The sequence below is a fragment of the Bradysia coprophila genome, unplaced genomic scaffold, assembly GCF_014529535.1.
Source record: "Bradysia coprophila strain Holo2 unplaced genomic scaffold, BU_Bcop_v1 contig_476, whole genome shotgun sequence".
Taxonomy (NCBI): Eukaryota; Metazoa; Arthropoda; class Insecta; order Diptera; family Sciaridae; genus Bradysia; species Bradysia coprophila.
In genome coordinates, this window is record NW_023503727.1 from 627,566 (window position 1) to 644,454 (window position 16,889).

Genomic DNA, 16,889 nt, shown 5'->3' on the forward strand with positions numbered 1-16,889 from the left:
AAAAAATTAAAAAAATTACTAAAAACAAATCCTCAAAATTCTTAAAAATTCTAAAAAAAGTTCCTAAAATTCTCCATACAAATCCGAATAATAAACCCTTTGCTAAGCGTCTCACCAATACCCACTCTAGCAACCTAACTACATTTATTAAGGGGGTAAACATGCAACGTAGCCTTTGCATTTTACATGTAAAATTAGAAATTAGGCAACAGTGCATGATTCTACAAACAAAGGAATAAGGTGGTATTTTGACAGCATCAAGACGAAGTTTGTTTGCTAGAGAGGGTATTGATCTCACACACTGTGTTGCGTAAAAATTGTTATTAGCTAAGATGATTGTGGTTAGTCTGAAGTCTCTCTGCATCTCGAGTAGTGCATGGTAGCGCTGTTCATGGTAACGCCTTAAACGAGGGAGCAAAAAGGGGAATTGCATCATTGCACTGTTAGTGATGTTAATGCACCACTGGGAAGTTATTAAACATTAAGTGCTAAGGCGCCAGCTCGTTATGTCAAGGTAAATATTTATGTAGTATCCACTACAACCAAAGGCTCTATACCTTTATAGAGCCTTTGCTACAACGGATCTGTCAGTACGTAAATTTTTAGACCCGTACGAAGTACGAAGAGCTCATAGTTTCATGACTAAAGTTGACTTTCATTGCTTAATATAGCGTGAATTGAGTAGACTACATTGCGGCCAAGTATTTAACAAATCCCACAATCTATTGTCCTTACCTGTACATGTACAACGAAACGATTCTCAATTCTCTAACGATAAACCATGCCATTACTAACGAGACGAGAATTGATTGCTTGCGCGGAAACCCGCCTGAAGTAGTTGCAAAAGAAGTTGCAAAATTCGTAAAAGGAAAATGTTTCTTGCGACAACTTTTGCAACTACTTCAAAAGACTGGGAGCAACCTGAAGTAGTTGCAAAAGAAGTTGCAAAATTTGAAAAAAAGGAAATAGTTTATGCAACAAGCTTTGCAACTACTTCAAAAGGCTTGCGCGGAAGAATGTCTTAATTCTCTGAAATAGTTATTTGTTCAACGATGGAAGAAAAGTTGGAAATTGCATTTTGAGGGTGTTGTTTTCACCAGAAAAAAATGCCATTTCCGACTTTTTTTCCAAGATCAACGTTCAACGTTCAACGGCTTCCGAAGTTTCAGCCTAAAATATTTCAACTAGAGCAGTGAAGGACATTTTCCGTTGTGGAGTCCGAGTATGGTTTGTACGCTGTATAACAAGAGTGAATACTATTTTGCGTTTGAAACGTCGTTAGTGACTCGTGCTGAAAAGTGGAATTTTTTCGTACACGTCATAAGCTTGTCCTACTAGGCTCCTGACAAATTAATTGAAAATTGAGACCAGTTGTCAGTTGTCATACCTGTATTGACCCACCTCAATCTGATTTATGTTTTTTCGTTAGGCTCTGGTGCATTAATTGAACGATTGCGTGAGATCAGGGCCAGGATCAGGGCCTATTTTTGGGAAATTGAATTTTCCAATTTGTCAGAATTTGACAAAATTTGCTAAAATTTTCCAAAATTTTCCAGAATTTGTTAAATTTTCGGATAGCAAATTCTAGCAAATCTTGGCAAATGTTGGAAAATTTTAGCAAATTTTGTCAAATTCTGACAAGTTGGAAAATTCAATTTCCCAAAAATAGGCCCTGTATGGGATACATACATTCATTCAGTGGATATTATGAACATCTGACTGATACATAACCAAACTTCAGATGACCAATTTTGCGATTTTATAACGCACAGCGAAGCAAACTGAATAAGCCAAATTGATCACAAAACGACAGGTTGTATAACTTGAAAAACATTTTTAATTCTTGCTCACTTTCATCTTTAACATAGAGCGTTTTCACGTTTTTCGTTTTTTTTATCAAACTTTTTCCTAAAATATTTTTTTTTCTTTTAAAAATACAATTAAGGTATTTGTACCATATGTTCGTAACAATATGTTGTATATATATCGCGCGTCGGCTCTATTGATTCCAATAATTTTTTTTTTAAATTTTAATTTCAAATTTTTCTATAAAATATTTTCATTTTTGCTTCAATTTTTAAAATATCCACGCGCATTAAATAGATTATTGATTTTTGCACAAAAATACTCTGAATTACCCTGTTCCAAATCCAAATAATAATAAAATAAAGGCCACAGTGTGGTCATTTATATTATACCAAAAAAAACAAACAAAAGGTTAAAACGAATAATTAATTCAAAAAAAAAAAAATTCACCAGAAAAAATATTATTTTTAATGATAATTATAGCAGTAAATAATAATAAGAAAGAGAAGAAGAAAAAATAGGGAAAACAATTACAGAATAAATAAAATTTAAATTTCTACGAATCAATTAATCATAAAGTTCATCTCATTCTAATAATAAATTTAACTAAAATTTCATTTCTCCATTTTCATTTTTATTTAAATTTTTGCTAAAAACGGTAAACATTTTGCTCTCTTGCAGAAAACAAAATGGACCGAGAACCTGCTGTCCCTCATACGGCCATGATTTGAAACCTATGTCTTACGGTTAATTATACGTAATATCGGTGTAGTAAAATGAAAGCAAAATAAAATGATCGAGTCTGGTTTTTGACGATTGAAATTGTCAAAAACCAGACTCGATCATTTTATTTTGCTTTAACTTTATGACCACCAAGTGATAAATTCTTTCTTAGGACTACGATGTGCCTAAAAAATTCAATTTTGGATGGACGTTTTCACAAAGGGATTTTTTAACGACGGACTAAGAAGCAAAAACATTGTTCTACTCAGAGTCTTTAAAATGCGCCGATTTTTGTGCAAAATAATTTTTTACAAAAATCACCTTAAACGGACGTTCGCCAAATATTTTACATCTATTCGGCTCGTAGAGGTTCCTTTTTTAGTTTGAACCTTGAAATTGCAAGATATTCACATACACTAGAGGTGAGTGGGCATACCTAATTTTAATGCCCGCCCTGCCCAAAGCCCAATAATTTAAAAAAAAACATGCCCACGGCGCAGCCAATGCCCAAGAATTTTAAAAAGCATGCCCACTGCCCAGCCCATGCCCAAGGCCCACATCGGAAATTTTCGCAAAAAATTTGAAAATTGTCAATCTGAGGCGAAACTGAGGTTGACAGCACATCGTTCGTGCAAAATTCTAGTAAATTGATGAGTTGGAAACACGATTTTATGTGCGAAAGCCGTTTTAAAATTTCTTGATGAATATTACATCGTACGGAAAATCTTGACTACACTTAAGACTTAAGTTTTGGGCTCACACATTTTTGAAAAGTGCCCATTCTACGCCCTATGCCCACGAAATTGAAAAATGCCCATGCCCATCTCCCGTGGGCATGCCCATGGGCGTGGGCAGCCCACTTTTATGGGCAGCCCACTCAGCTCTAACATACACAAAAGTGATAAAAAGTTGAAAAGTCTAGCCTGTAAATTTTATTGATTCGAAGCGCAGTCGAGATTTGACAGGAAAACATGACGTTTGACTGTTATTCCGAGTTTCATAATCGATTTTACATGTTAAGGACGATTTACGACCCGTAAGTAGATTGCTTCCTTGTTTGGAACTTTTTATTTTGCCAAGTGTGGCGTTTGCAGATCGAGGCGAAGGCGAGGGATTTAACCATACAAGGCGAAATGCATCACTTCGTCGGTACTTAGTAAGTTAAATGAAACTATTGCAGAGATCAAATCAGGGCCTATTTTTGGTAAATTTTTTTGGAAAACTTTACCTAAATTTACCAATTTTTTGGAAAAGTTTACCAAAGCTTTTCTAAATTTACCAAATTTGCCAAAATTTACCAAATAAATTTTTGGTAAATTTTGGAAAATTTGGTAAATTTTACCAAAAAAAATTACCAAAAATAGGCCCTGGATCAAATAGTGCATTTTACTGACTGCCCTTTTAATACTTCGATTTTGACGACTTTTGAGTAGAACATTTTTTGTTACTCAGAATATGGTTTTACGTCGATTAAAAATGACTTGTGAAAACTTCTGCCCTTTATTTTCACCCCGTCGCATACAACGATCATCTGATTAAAGACAACGAAAGTGAAAGAAAAAAATGTTTGTCCTATTGCCTTTGAGCGCTGCTACGACTATGTAAGAAAGATATAGACCAAGTGTATAAATCTCATGCAACTTACATTGTAGAAAAACCAAACTGATGTCAAAGTGTCAGTGAAACGTGAAAGTTAAAAATTTTTCTGTCAAATTGTCCCCAACTTCACTTCCCTTTGACTCAGCTTATATAAGCTGGGTGAGATACATATGTACTAGTCCTACTCTCATAACGGATATCTCAAACAGGGTCCCTATTTCCAATCATGGAAAATGACGTCACTTTTGAACCAAAAATGACGCCATTTTCCAGAGAGTTTCATCTACCATGATTGAAAATAGGGCTCAACTCAGCAAACGAAAGCACGAGAACGAACACGGTTTTCGTCTTAAATCACTTCTAACAATAATGTGACATAGGCATCAAACCGTGGCCATATGAGGCACTGATATCGAAACAGGCCGTCGGTCCTTAAAAAAACATTTAATTAAATTAAAAAATATTGCAACTAAGAAACAAGATGTTTTTAAAACAGTAAAAACTCCACATTCAATAATCAAAAAAATAAAAAATAATTCAAAGTAGACGAATAGAATAACGGTCGGTGTCGTTGCGTCTTTTGATAAAAATTAGAATTTTTTTCTTTTCTTCTCTTGAGTTCAATAAAAACACTTTCTCAACAATAATAACTATAATACTTATAGAGTGTGATGATCGAATAACTAAATCAATATTAGGTCTGGGCTGCAGTCATTCTATTTTTGTTTTTGCATTTAACATCATCGACAACATTGGTGGTCCATTGCAATCAAATATCAAAATATTCGTGGGTGCATTTTCATTGAAAACATTGAGCTGAGTGTCAGGACGGGAGACGTGAAGAACAGTGTTTTGCTTAGGGCTAGAATTGGGTTCGGGTTGACTTATTTCAATTCAGGCTCTCAAACCTGGACTAAGATTTAATGTTCGACCCGAACTCGACCTGAACCGGAAATTTTCGATTTCGGGTTCAACCCGAACTGAACCCGAACCTGAACTTTGACTTTCAGGTCCGGTTCGGGAAACCCGAAATTTTTACACCAGAAATCTCAAATTTTCACTAAAAATCCCGACCTGATCCATCCAGAAGTGAAAGTTCAGGTTCGAGTCAAAATCGGGTCGAACCAATTAAGGCTCGGTTTCGGTTAGGGCTGAACCCGAAATCGAAAATTTCAGGTTCATATCAGGTTCGACCCGATCTTAGTTCTTAGTTCACGTTCGGGTTCCGCTCAGACCGAACCAGACTCATACTGTGCATTAGTTGTGCCTTTCCCGAAATTTGACGAATTTCCCTAATTTATTTCGAGAAAACATTTCACACCCAAGCTAACCAGCTCTCAAACATCTGTTATCACAACAGCAGGAATTGATTGTAGACCAGACCTCAATCCTGACACTATATCTATTTGCTTGAGTGCAGCGAACACCCCGACCAGTGAGCTGACCCAATCTCAACCACTTTGTCATCCTGGTGGGTAACAATCAAATTGCGAGTTGGAATCGAAAGTGGGCAGACATTGGGTCAGTGTGCGAGAGGAAAGTGGATGAGTCGACGCTGCACACGCAAGTGACATGCAAAGTCTTTTTAAACCGAAAACAAACAAAAAATTGGTGAGACTAATAATCCGGTGAAAATTGTCGATGTCGATGATAGGTATGCATGCAAATTGTCGATAAGACGGAGGTAGATAGATAGAGTGAGAGATTGATGAAATACGCAGCGGACAGCAGTGGGATCAAAAACAACCGAGTGGAATGTGACAACAATGGCAAGATTGCATGGAATGTTTGGTTCGGTGACGGAATAACAAAGTACCTCCGGTTTCATCACTCTCTCTCTTTCTCTCTCTCCCTCCACCCACATGTAGTATACAGTCATGCAGCAGTGGTATGGTCTAAACGGAATGTGTTGTTGCTTTGTGTTTCCGGAAATTTGAAGGATCCGTAAATTCCTTTAAGCAGATATGACATTTGTACGGTTTGAATCCGTTGTGGATGTTCATGTGTACCTTCAGACTCGACCTGAAAGCAGATAATTGTTTCGTGTAATCGACAAACCGCCTGAAATATTCACTGAAACAGCAACGGAACGGAACACTTACGATTGGGTGTAAGTCTTGTCACAAACCGTACATTTGTGGGGCTTGTCACCTGTATGCCCGTACTTGTGGGATCGTAAGCTCGAGATTTGATTAAAGCCCTTGCCGCAAACGTCACATTTGTGCGGCCGATGGCCGTTATGAACGTTGAGGTGATTCTTTAAGTTGGACGATTGCGAAAATGTTTTTTCACATAAACTGCAAAAGGAAACAATTCAAACGTTTGTGAGCTCGCCCGTTGCGGGAAGAACGGGATCATGTCCTCGGTTAATTACCTGCATTTGTAAGGTTTGTTGTTGTGCACGTTCATATGAATCTTGAGGCTAAACATCTGATTGAATTCCTGATTGGAGTGGAAAGAAAAATGATTAAAAATCCAACGCACCGCCCCGCCCAACCACTTTCTCACCTTATCACATTGGTCGCATTTAAACATAACATTGTTGATGTGAACCTGCTGATGAACCTTCAGATTCCGCTCGTGACTGTACGCCTGACCGCAAATCTTGCACTTGAACGGCTTGTAATTGTCCGAATGCTGTTTCATATGGTTGGTGAGATCCGTTTCGAGCACAAATTGCTCGGGACACAATTCGCATTGGAATTTCTTCTCGTCGTTGTGTATGTGCATGTGGATGCGTAGATGTTGGATCAGCGTGAACGATTTCTTGCACACATCACATTCGATGGGACTCGGCCGGTTCCGGTCATCGTTCAGCATTAGAGCATGAGATTTGAACGCTTGATCGAATGTTTCCAGTCGCACCTCGCATTGGTTGTATTGTGGCGCCGGTTCGATTAATTGGCTGGTTAGCGTGTCGTACGTTTGATGGTTGTTTATGTCATAGTTCATGTAGTTTGAATCATCCATTTCCGCTGGAAAATGGAACGAGAGAACGGGAAATTTTAGATGTTAATTCCAAGTGGGCTACGTGGGACGTTCTATGGGGTTACATTAACGGAATGGATGCCTGAAAATGTCCGAAAAAGCCTATGCAGCCTAGGGTTTGACAAGAAAAAAAAACCTAGCGGACGATTTTCCACAAGTGAGTTTCAACTGGTTAGGTTTGACTGTGAGCTAGTTATTTAAACCTGAACTCGGAAAAAAATTCTTTTCTAGTTTGATGCTTCGAGGTCAAGGTCAAGGTGTGCGTAGAGCTAAATTTCAGTAGAAGCTGAACCTTGACATGGACCTCGATGAACCTGAGACGCATTAAGACAAAGAGATTATAGAGACTGATTGTCAGTCAGTGACTGATCTGTTTGTTAACGATGAACGTGAGCCTGCACCAAAAAAATGAAATTTGACTGTAAACGACGTCAAAATTAATCTAAGGAAAAGATCCTCTAAGCCCCTGTGAGTCTTTCTGAAGGCAACAGGTAAAAAATCATCGTAAGATGCATGGATGGAAAGACGAAGTGGATGAAAGAATCCAGAGTGGAAGTGTCAGTGGCATGTACTACGATTGCAACTCACGCAGTATCCTTCCTAAAATGGAAGTGTTTTTGCTGTATCATCGTATGCAAGTGGCCCATCGTATGCAAGAGTAGTAGGCGGAGTGAAAATGGCTGTAGTCGTGAAAATTTTTGCTCGTCGAATTTTTCAGTATTTTTGTGTTTTTTTGTTCGGTTTCTGTTGTTTTGTGATCTGATAGACTGGGAAGTGGTTTAAGGTTGTGGGTATGCTGGTTTTTTGTTCCAATAGTTGCGAAATTCGACGAAGATTGAAAGTGGAGAAAGAGCATCAAAAAGTGACTGAAGCAGTGTGAATGAGCAGAACCGCAAGCTGAGTGATTGTGATACGGGCCGTTGGAGGTCCATTATTCTAATGAGACCGTTGGAGGTCCCAGTGGCAGCTAATTGGAGGTCTCGTCTTTCGTCATTTACTGGCTCACCGTGGATTGTCTGTAGCTTGTGGTGAAATTTTGTGAATGCATTTTTGGTACGAAGGGCTGCTGTATTATGGCAGTTTCGTGTTCGAGGGCTATGGTGGGTGGTAGGTCAATTTAAGTAATGTTCCAGTACAGGAAAGTGGCAGGATGGAAAGTGTCACGTTGAAGTTGCGCTGGACTGAATGAATGGTATGGTTTGTATGAATGGTGTTGCGTGAAAGCCGGAATCACGGAAGCAGAGTAAAGTAGGATGAGCCGCGTACGTTTGAATGAGGGCGGATACTGAGCTTGTTGGAATATGCAAAGGTTGAATGGAAATGCAGGAAGAACGTCACCAAACCGCGCAGATTGGAACAGACAGCGACAAGGAAGGAACGCGAGGATGGCGGGTCGCTAAGTGTGTAGTAAGTGCACTGGCCAGAGAGGTAATTCGACTGACTATATTGACTAAATGAAAGATAACGTTTGTAGCTAGTCCGACTGTTAGACCGAGCGGCGGCAGTTGTTGTTAGTTACCTCTGTAACATACAGAGGTATATAAGTTCTAGCAACTTGAGTGGCGGCCCAGCGCTGCAGACCTTAGACTGGCCTGGGGAATTCTCGAGAGACAACCAGGACAGTCTCTGTACAGCTTGGATGGCCGAAGAGTAACAGGAAACGCGACGTGCTTTTCCCTTGCTGTTCTAAAAGAGCCTGACTGGGACCAGGGCCTGGTCCCCAGCTCAAGATGTGAAGTCTGAGTCTGAGTCTATGATCGTATGCAAGTGGCCTATGAAAATAAGACTTGGGACAGGTCAATTTTGTCTTGAACCTGGAACCGTCGACCTGAAAAGTTTCAGGTTATGTTCAGGTAGCTCATTAAAATTACCTGATTAAAGGAGGTAAATTCTAATTAGAAATTTGACTGTCAAATTGGAACAATTTTACATAAAATGTCAGGTAATCTGAAAAACAGCCAGGTCAGGTCAGGTTATTATTTTTCAGGCCGAATCAGATTACAGGTTGATTCAGGTCAGATCAAAGTAAAATGATTCAGGTTCAGGTAACCTGGCTTTGGGTTGAAAACAAACGGACCTGGCCTTAGAAAAATGGATGAAGGAATGAAAATGGATATGGTGGCATAAACGAGATAACAGGAATGGACGGCTCAAAATACAATTGCATCTATCGTCGCAGTTAGCGTAGCACCCTTCCTGTTTTCTTCGAGAATACGAAAGGTATTTTGCTGTATTTTGTGTTAGGGAATCTCGCGCCGCGTCATTCACAATAACTCACGAAGTGACATCTTCCTTATACAAAATGTGTCAAAATGTGAATTATTGTGAATGACGCGGCGCGAGATTCCTGGCAACCGTAAAGTCAATGTCTGTTTAAACTCTTTGCACTAAGGCGTAGGTGCTAAAAACGTAAACATTAGGATCGGCAATGCAATGAATATTTGAAATTTCGCAAGAATTCCACAGTTGGATCATTCACTGAAACTGTGCACAATATCGCCCATCTTTGGTGTTACATTTTAATTGAACAGTCGATCAGTTTTCAACAGATGACAGATACAGATACAACCGATTCAACTCCAACACTATCATTGAATAGAATTGACTTCTCTACAGTGTTGTATGTGCCGGTAGTATTGCAAGCTAAACAAAATTCGACAAAGTTTCAGGGTATCCAGCGTGAAGTCTACATTATACAGGAGCCTAATATCTATCGTCCAATAATTTCACTTGTTTTGATTCATGATCACATGCGAGATCAACGAATAATTATTACGTTGCGGTCGAGTATATATTTACTTCAACGACAATTTTACTGCATTTGTATTCGAACATGCTATTGCGTATCATCTATGAATCAAATGCGAAAGCTGAGTGTTTTCAATATTGTTCTCACGTTTTGACTACACACCACTTTTGGGTCAACGAATGAAATAGGGACTCGTAACGATGGTTACCGTAATAAGAACTCGGTTGAACCATCGGTACAATTCAGACTGATTTAGAATTCTGCACACAAAATTCAGATTGTTTACACATCTCGACATAATATATACAGAAACTAACCTAACACACTAGTCGAACTTTATCTAATCTTTCTTTTTGCGTGTCAAATTTGTCAGATAGACCAATGAAAGTCTAGAACAGGTATGGTCGATCGGCGAATTCGTCTTAAACGCACTCAGATTTTATGTCAAAATAATATGAAAATGAGTGCGTTTAAGTACGAAAATCAAATTTTTATGTCCTCCGGGCGGACAATAGACCATACCTGTTTTACACTTTCATTGAGATAGACAACGAAATTCCTCGCGTATATTGAAAATAGTGTTGCCATTAATGGGACTATTCTCCGATAGATAAAAAAACCGTTTTCGTTTTACCGATATCAAATTGTTTTCATTATTCAAACAACATTTGGGAAGTGATTGAACTTCGCCGACAGGAATATTGCAAAGGATAGAAGTTATGGACAGTGAGCAAAATCAAGTCAACAATTAAATTTCGACCGATGCCCATTAAAAGCGAAATAATTCACTTCAGCCACTTTCACATTAAATTCGAATCAAAATTTTTCAACTAATTGCGATCGGATCGTGGTCGTTTAATTCCAGCTACAAAGCGAATGCACATTACACACTCGAAGTGGTCAGGTATTTTAATGCGATCAAAAGTTACAATTAAACGGCTAAATTCACTTGTAACTAGGAAGCAAACGATCATTGGCACGTGGTATGTGTTTTGTCATATATCTGTTGCATGCTAGGCTTATTAATACTGTGGAAAATGGAAATTATGTGGTTCAGAGGAGTTTGAATATTGCATTTGGTATGCTGACCCGTGAGGAGCTTAATAAGGAGAAATGTTCGAGAATGACAATAAGACTTTGAAATAAGAAACGACTCCTCATTCCTAGAAGCTAGCTACGATAATGTATCAAATCTGTTATTGCAGTGAGTTACATAATGATCTTGTACGATATACAGTAAATCGTAATTGTAATTGGTCGATTATCTAAACTCTGTCGTAATTCAACTCATTTTGAACAAAAAAAATACAAATCCAACATTCTCGAAACAAACAGAGACAATAAAACATAAAATACGTCTCAGCTGTAAAATGATGATAAGTATCCAACACGCAGCTAAAATCCACACGAAAAAAAAAAATCAACAAAATAACATCGATTTTCATCGAACGTAGAAATTTATCAAAATTTAGTCACTAATTGTAAGAAACATTTTAACGTTACGATATTGCAACAATTCAGTCATTATATACGTACAACCTGATTGATCACAAACCGACTGAATGAAAAAGCAAAAAAAATTCCGACCGAAAATTTCGTGGAATATTTAGTGATTTCATTCATCGACATCACACAATTCACGTGAAATAAAAAAAAGTTAAATTTCAAAAAAATCAATTTTTTTTTAAAAACAATTGTTCCGCAAGGCAATGCCAGTAAATAAATAATCCAAAGCACATAAACATTGCCACATTAATTGTTTGTTAGAATTATTTTTTTCTTTAATTACCAATCAAACTCGTAAACGACTGACTGAGTACACAATTAAATGAGATTAAAACCTGCCTGACATCGTATATTGAAATTTATAATAAAAAAAAAATGCCACCGGGGCAACTCAATGTATAGGCAATCTCAGGAATGATACATTTTACCGAATTTCTGAACCCGTTTCATTCAATCGGACAATTGATTTTCACTTTATGATTTTCGTATTTTGTACCTTTGATATATTATTCAGCTGAACATAATCACTTTATCGATTGTTCATATATTGATGATTTGAATATTCCAATAATAATTTAATTGCTATTGACTATTTAGTGACTATAGTGACGTTTCACCTTTTTTTCTCATTTGACAGAACCTGGGTACAGAAATACAGATTTATTGACCCGTCATGTTGGTACGTCATGATGGTTTCGTAGAGCAAAACAAATCGATGTCGGACCCAGTTCACTTTTCTAATAAGAAAATGTTTTATTCGCATCATCGAAACTTGAAGAAGCAATAGACTGTTACGATGAAATAGTCATTTGTGTACCTGTTTTAGACGATTGATTTTAGGCAATTTCGCGGATTGTAGGCCGAACGAAGTGAGGCTTACAAGCGAAAGTGCCTTTAATCAACCGTCCCAAACAGGTGCACATGTGAGTTTTCATGCAGAGGGCCGGAAACCCGAGAAAATTCGAAAAATTGCCCTAATTTTCGGCCCCGAAGCATGAAAAGGATATATAATTTGGCATGGGTCAGAAATCTTACATAGCATCCTAGCAATGCTACGAGAACAGGAAACTTTTGGGAGAACACTTTTTAAACGATAACTTAAAGGCTGCTTCATAAAATTTCTCTAAATTTCCATTCAAGTTAACTTTCAAACTTAACGCGGCGACGAAAATTTCCGCCACAACAGTACCAAATTTCAACAATTTTGTAAAGTTTCGCTTAACGATTGTATGCCGTTTTGCCGCTATCAGTGTCGAATCAACGGGGCTAGGTTATGTAAGGGTTCTAAAAAATCAGCAAGGTTCAAGATTTTAATCCACACCGTAAGGTGTTATCGTAAGGTATTATCTATATCATGGAAACCAAGGCTGTATACTTTGGGGATGATAAAATGGCCGATTTCATACAAAAATTCACCTACTCTGATGATTCTCGTCGTCTTGATGATGTGGTGAATTTTTTGTATATGTAAAGTCATCAGAAGTGGTGTGTTCCCGCGTATCTAATAAAATGGCGGTCTGCGTGACCTCCCCAAAGTATACAGCCTTGATGGAAACCACAAATTTTAGCTCGCTTTGCTCGCGGTCAACATTTCCATTCGACTTGAATTATAGTCCTTTTATTAATGACGTGGCAGGAAGTTGCATTTAGATTTAAGAAACTATTAATTCTTTAAAAAAATGTTAAATATATTTTCCGGCCCTCGACTAAGTCTAATATTCCAAATACATCTCTGTAAGATTGTGTAAATGGAGGTCATGGTCAACTTGGGCGATGATACAGACTACAGACTACATATCATGTCAACTTTCAAAAGTGTGTTTTAACTACGAATTTGAATTGGGGGTGTTTATGACTATATCCAGACCATTTGTATGAAAGAACACCAATTGTTAGCTATTAGAACACATGTAATATTTCTGACCCATGTAATTTTGGATCAGTTATTTTAACTTGCCTCGGGTGATATGTCAAAAATATGCAATACCATGTATGTACCCCAAGGCAAGTTATAATTAACTGGTCTTCGGAACTCCCACTCTGATGATCACAGTCTGTGATCAATTTTTATATGAAACACAGAGAATAATGACTTTTAAAAGAAACGAAGTCGACTTATCCTATCATATCACTTTTTCCGAGAGTTACCGGAAAGGGTTAATGGTGACACTCTTCCACGAGAAAATGACCTCAAAAAGAGGATATATATGTAAATGTTCAGTGAAAGTAGTTAGTAAGAGTTGTTGTTTACCTTCCGAATAAAATTTATACGATTGTAGCAGAAGAAACTTTGAAAAGTTAATGCAAATGTACAGACACAAACGGGTGAATTTACGTGACTCACATTTTTTTTTTACAGTATTTGCCTGAAGAATGTTAAAGGAATGGCTTTCTCGACTTGGATTTATTTGGTTTATTTTCCCTTATTACCTTGGGTAAAACCCTGGGTTTCAGGATTTATTTTGCTTGTAAACTGAGTTCGACTCTCAATTTTATTTTTCACTCAAGATGTTTTGACAGATGATCCTGAGACAAGTTAAATGGCTTTCGACAGATGTATAAATCGCAATTTTCAATAGAGAAATTGCTAACTTTATTTGACAGTTGCGACAATTTCGTCATGAAAACAAGTGCCAAAAAACTTGCCTTGGGGTACTTGTCAAAGTATTTGCTTCTTTTTCAACGTGGTACGTTGAGAGCGAGAGGACAGAAGACCAGTTTATTTTAACTTGCCTTGACATACATGTCAAAATATCTTCTTCTCTTTCATCATAACACTCTATAAAACATTTTGAGTAGAGTAGATCGAAAATTGAACAACATTTTGATCGATGTCGGTAATGCAAACTTTTTGTCGATGTTGTCAAACCATCAAAGTGACAGTTTCATCCAAAAAATCAATTTTGTAAAATTTTGTTTGCAAACGATTTTGTACATTTCGTATCAAGTTGACAAAGTTATCAGACAAGGATTACGATGGTATTCCGCGATTCAACTCTTTAACTGCTAATGCAAATGATTAATGTCGTAAATTTTGTTTCAGTTACCTCTCTCTTTATTGAAAACGGCACAAAGTCACCCGATGGTAAACATAACCATAAAATGATAGTCTTTCGGTGGAATCGTTAGCTGATTTGTTTGTTTGCCTTTTCAGTTGGTCGAGCTGAAAAATGGAGAGACATACAACGGACATTTGGTCAGCTGCGACACATGGATGAACATCAATCTCAGAGAAGTGATTTGCACATCCAAGGTAAATTGAGAGCCAGATTTTTGCGACGGAATTCAACCAATCGATTTCCTTCCGTTAGGATGGTGATAAATTTTGGCGTATGCCCGAGTGCTACATCCGGGGCAGTACAATCAAATACCTTCGTATTCCCGACGAAGTCATTGACATGGTGAAAGAAGATGCACAAGTTAAGTCGCGTGGTCGTCAAGATATGAAAGGTGGACGAGGTGGCCAGAATCAACGCGGAGGAAATCGTGGTGGCAATCAAGGAGGCAACCGACCGTTTGCACAGCGAGGACGACAACAAGGCAGAGAAGGTGGTGGTGGTGGCGGCGGCGGCGGCGGTGGTGGTGGTCAAATGAATCACAATCGAAAACCAAAACAATAAATTTTGAACTGAGAGTTGTAGGTTCAGGCGGGTACATTTAAGGTTGTTTTTCGATTTCATATGCTGCTCTAAATAAAAGACTTGGATTAAGATGTTTTCGAAGTGGTGCTGTTTCATTTCTTTGCAACATAGGGCATAGGGCCATTGTGTTACATTCAAACGAGAATCTAGGTTTGAGCTTGCTTTATTTCAGCTGGAGTAATGCAAAAACGAATGAAACCAGGAGGACCGGACCTCTATTTCCACTTTGAAACTAGACACACCTTATGAATGACTACTTATCGATACTTCCCAAGAATCGTAAAATTGACATTGGTTTGACCGTAAAGGATATTTGTTCAACTCCCTGCAAAATTCAAATTTGACGTGTCATTGACCGCTAGCAAATTTTTCTCTGGATGTACTATCGATAAAGCAGTCAAATGTCACCAACGTCACCAAACAAAAACAAACCGACATAACCTCATTGTTGCGTGGTTTTCTCGTGTTTACATTTCGATTATTGCGGAATCGGTTCTAAATGAATATTTTCTCCCGATTTAATCGTACCGTCGTGAGTTTTCAGTGAAATAGCAAGACAAAAATTGTTTTTATTTAACCAATTCATTTCATTATCCATTGCGAAAGAAGCCTGTAGACCAAAAACTCAGTTGCATTGCTTTCAATTGAACATTCCGCTTGAAATTCCAAATAAAGACAATAAACACTCTTGCCATTTCCAACAAAAAATTAGGTCGCGTCATCAAAAGTTTTCATTCCGTGGAACGTGAACAAGGGAAATCATTTTCTCATCCATCGAGTGCAAAATCAATTCGTCCCAAATCCGAAAACTTTCTGCATCAAAATGAGTGAAATGTGTGAAATCGGTGCAGTGACAACCGGCGGCGTGCCGGATACGGAGTGCAAAATCAGTGTTGATAAAAATCGTGCGGTTCGTAATGTGCAGACCCAGCATGGTGATTATAGGACAGTTGATGAAGAAAATATTGTGGTTCTGCCGTTGGCCAGATGTCATTCTCCCGAGCCAACAATTGACGAAATCGATGCCTTTGAACCCGTTATCATCGAACCGTTTGCTGAAGAGAATCAGGTTTGTTAGGTCATTTGACTCACTACACAAAAACATTTATTGAAAAGTAACCGAACTCGAGAAGAAGTGTTGCTGCATGTCTCGACCTACAATGATTGTAGAGAGGGTTCTCCAAGTACATTTTGATAGGCCTAATTCATTCTAAAAGGGTAGAAGACAGCCTCGTTTAATATTCAGTTTCGGCAGGCATTGCCTTGTAAACGAGTTTTTGCTTCTGCTGCTTCCTGACTGTTGAATATTTAATCCCAGTAAGTCGGATTATCACAAATTTTCTAAAAAAAAGCGTCAGGACCAACAATGCAATAGTGCACAAGATGAACAAACTTCTCAGTCTTTGAAATGATTCGAGTAGCCTAAACTGAGGGCGGCCCAGCAAAAATGTCATGTAGCATAACTGACTTGTATCGAATCTGGTCTGTAGCGAAACTGCTTTGTAGCGAAACCAGTGCTTTTTTCAGCAAATTTTAATTCTGAAAAATTCTGAAAAAATGTGGAAATTATTTTTCGGATTTTTTTCAGAACTTTTCAGAATTAAAAATTCGCTGAAAAAGCCCTGAGCGAAACTGATCTGTAGCGAAACTGATCTGTAGCGAAACTGATCTGTAGCGAAACTGATCTGTAGCGAAACTGATCTGTAGCGAAACTGATCTGTAGCGAAACTGATCTAGCGAAACTGATCTGTAGCGAAACTGATCTGTAGCAAAACTGATCTGTAGCGAAACTAACCTACAGCGAAATTGCCATTTTTCTACGACGAACATTTCTTCGACACAACATTATCACAAGAACTGTCGGCGTATACAAACCA

At 38.0% G+C, this 16,889-nt stretch overlaps 3 protein-coding genes across 4 annotated transcripts in view; 2 read left to right on the forward strand and 1 right to left on the reverse strand.

Annotated features, from left to right (window-relative positions):
• Nucleotides 1–5,400: 5,400 nt before the first annotated feature.
• LOC119082606 (zinc finger protein 239-like) lies at nt 5,401–12,023 on the reverse strand. Its single transcript, XM_037192168.1, has 5 exons — nt 11,868–12,023; nt 6,637–7,103; nt 6,503–6,570; nt 6,231–6,425; nt 5,401–6,150 (listed from the first exon to the last, which is right to left on the reverse strand). The coding sequence occupies exons 2-5, from the start codon at nt 7,096–7,098 to the stop codon at nt 6,024–6,026; spliced, it is 852 nt and encodes a 283-aa protein (XP_037048063.1). The 5' UTR covers nt 7,099–7,103; nt 11,868–12,023; the 3' UTR covers nt 5,401–6,023.
• Nucleotides 12,024–14,224: 2,201 nt separating this feature from the next.
• Nucleotides 14,225–15,093, forward strand: LOC119082607 (sm-like protein LSM4). Its single transcript, XM_037192170.1, has 4 exons — nt 14,225–14,350; nt 14,415–14,456; nt 14,526–14,624; nt 14,683–15,093. Exons 1-4 carry the CDS (start codon nt 14,348–14,350, stop codon nt 14,989–14,991), a joined length of 453 nt encoding a protein of 150 aa, XP_037048065.1. The 5' UTR covers nt 14,225–14,347; the 3' UTR covers nt 14,992–15,093.
• A 316-nt stretch (nt 15,094–15,409) lies between these two features.
• Nucleotides 15,410–16,889, forward strand: part of LOC119082602 (uncharacterized protein C18B11.02c-like) — a 331,234-nt gene continuing 329,754 nt past the window's right edge. The window contains exons 1-2 of one of the 2 annotated variants that reach the window (XM_037192162.1): nt 15,410–15,544; nt 15,725–16,081. In XM_037192162.1, the coding sequence (XP_037048057.1) occupies nt 15,512–15,544; nt 15,725–16,081 (390 nt within the window). In that variant the 5' untranslated portion in view covers nt 15,410–15,511. Of the gene's footprint in view, nt 15,625–15,724; nt 16,082–16,889 lie in introns of both variants that reach the window. The other variant, XM_037192163.1, reaches the window with a different exon arrangement.

Bases quoted from the DNA above. Each gene is read 5' to 3' on its own strand.
- LOC119082607 (XM_037192170.1), top strand. The intron at 14,457-14,525 runs GTAAACATAACC...TTGCCTTTTCAG, and splicing joins CGGCACAAAGTCACCCGATG to TTGGTCGAGCTGAAAAATGG. The intron at 14,625-14,682 runs GTAAATTGAGAG...TCCTTCCGTTAG, and splicing joins AAGTGATTTGCACATCCAAG to GATGGTGATAAATTTTGGCG.
- LOC119082606 (XM_037192168.1), bottom strand. From the start codon at position 7,098: ATGGATGATTCAAACTACATGAACTATGACATAAACAACCATCAAACG. The intron at 6,571-6,636 runs GTGAGAAAGTGG...CACTCCAATCAG, and splicing joins AATGCGACCAATGTGATAAG to GAATTCAATCAGATGTTTAG. The intron at 6,151-6,230 runs GTAAGTGTTCCG...ATCTGCTTTCAG, and splicing joins GACAAGACTTACACCCAATC to GTCGAGTCTGAAGGTACACA.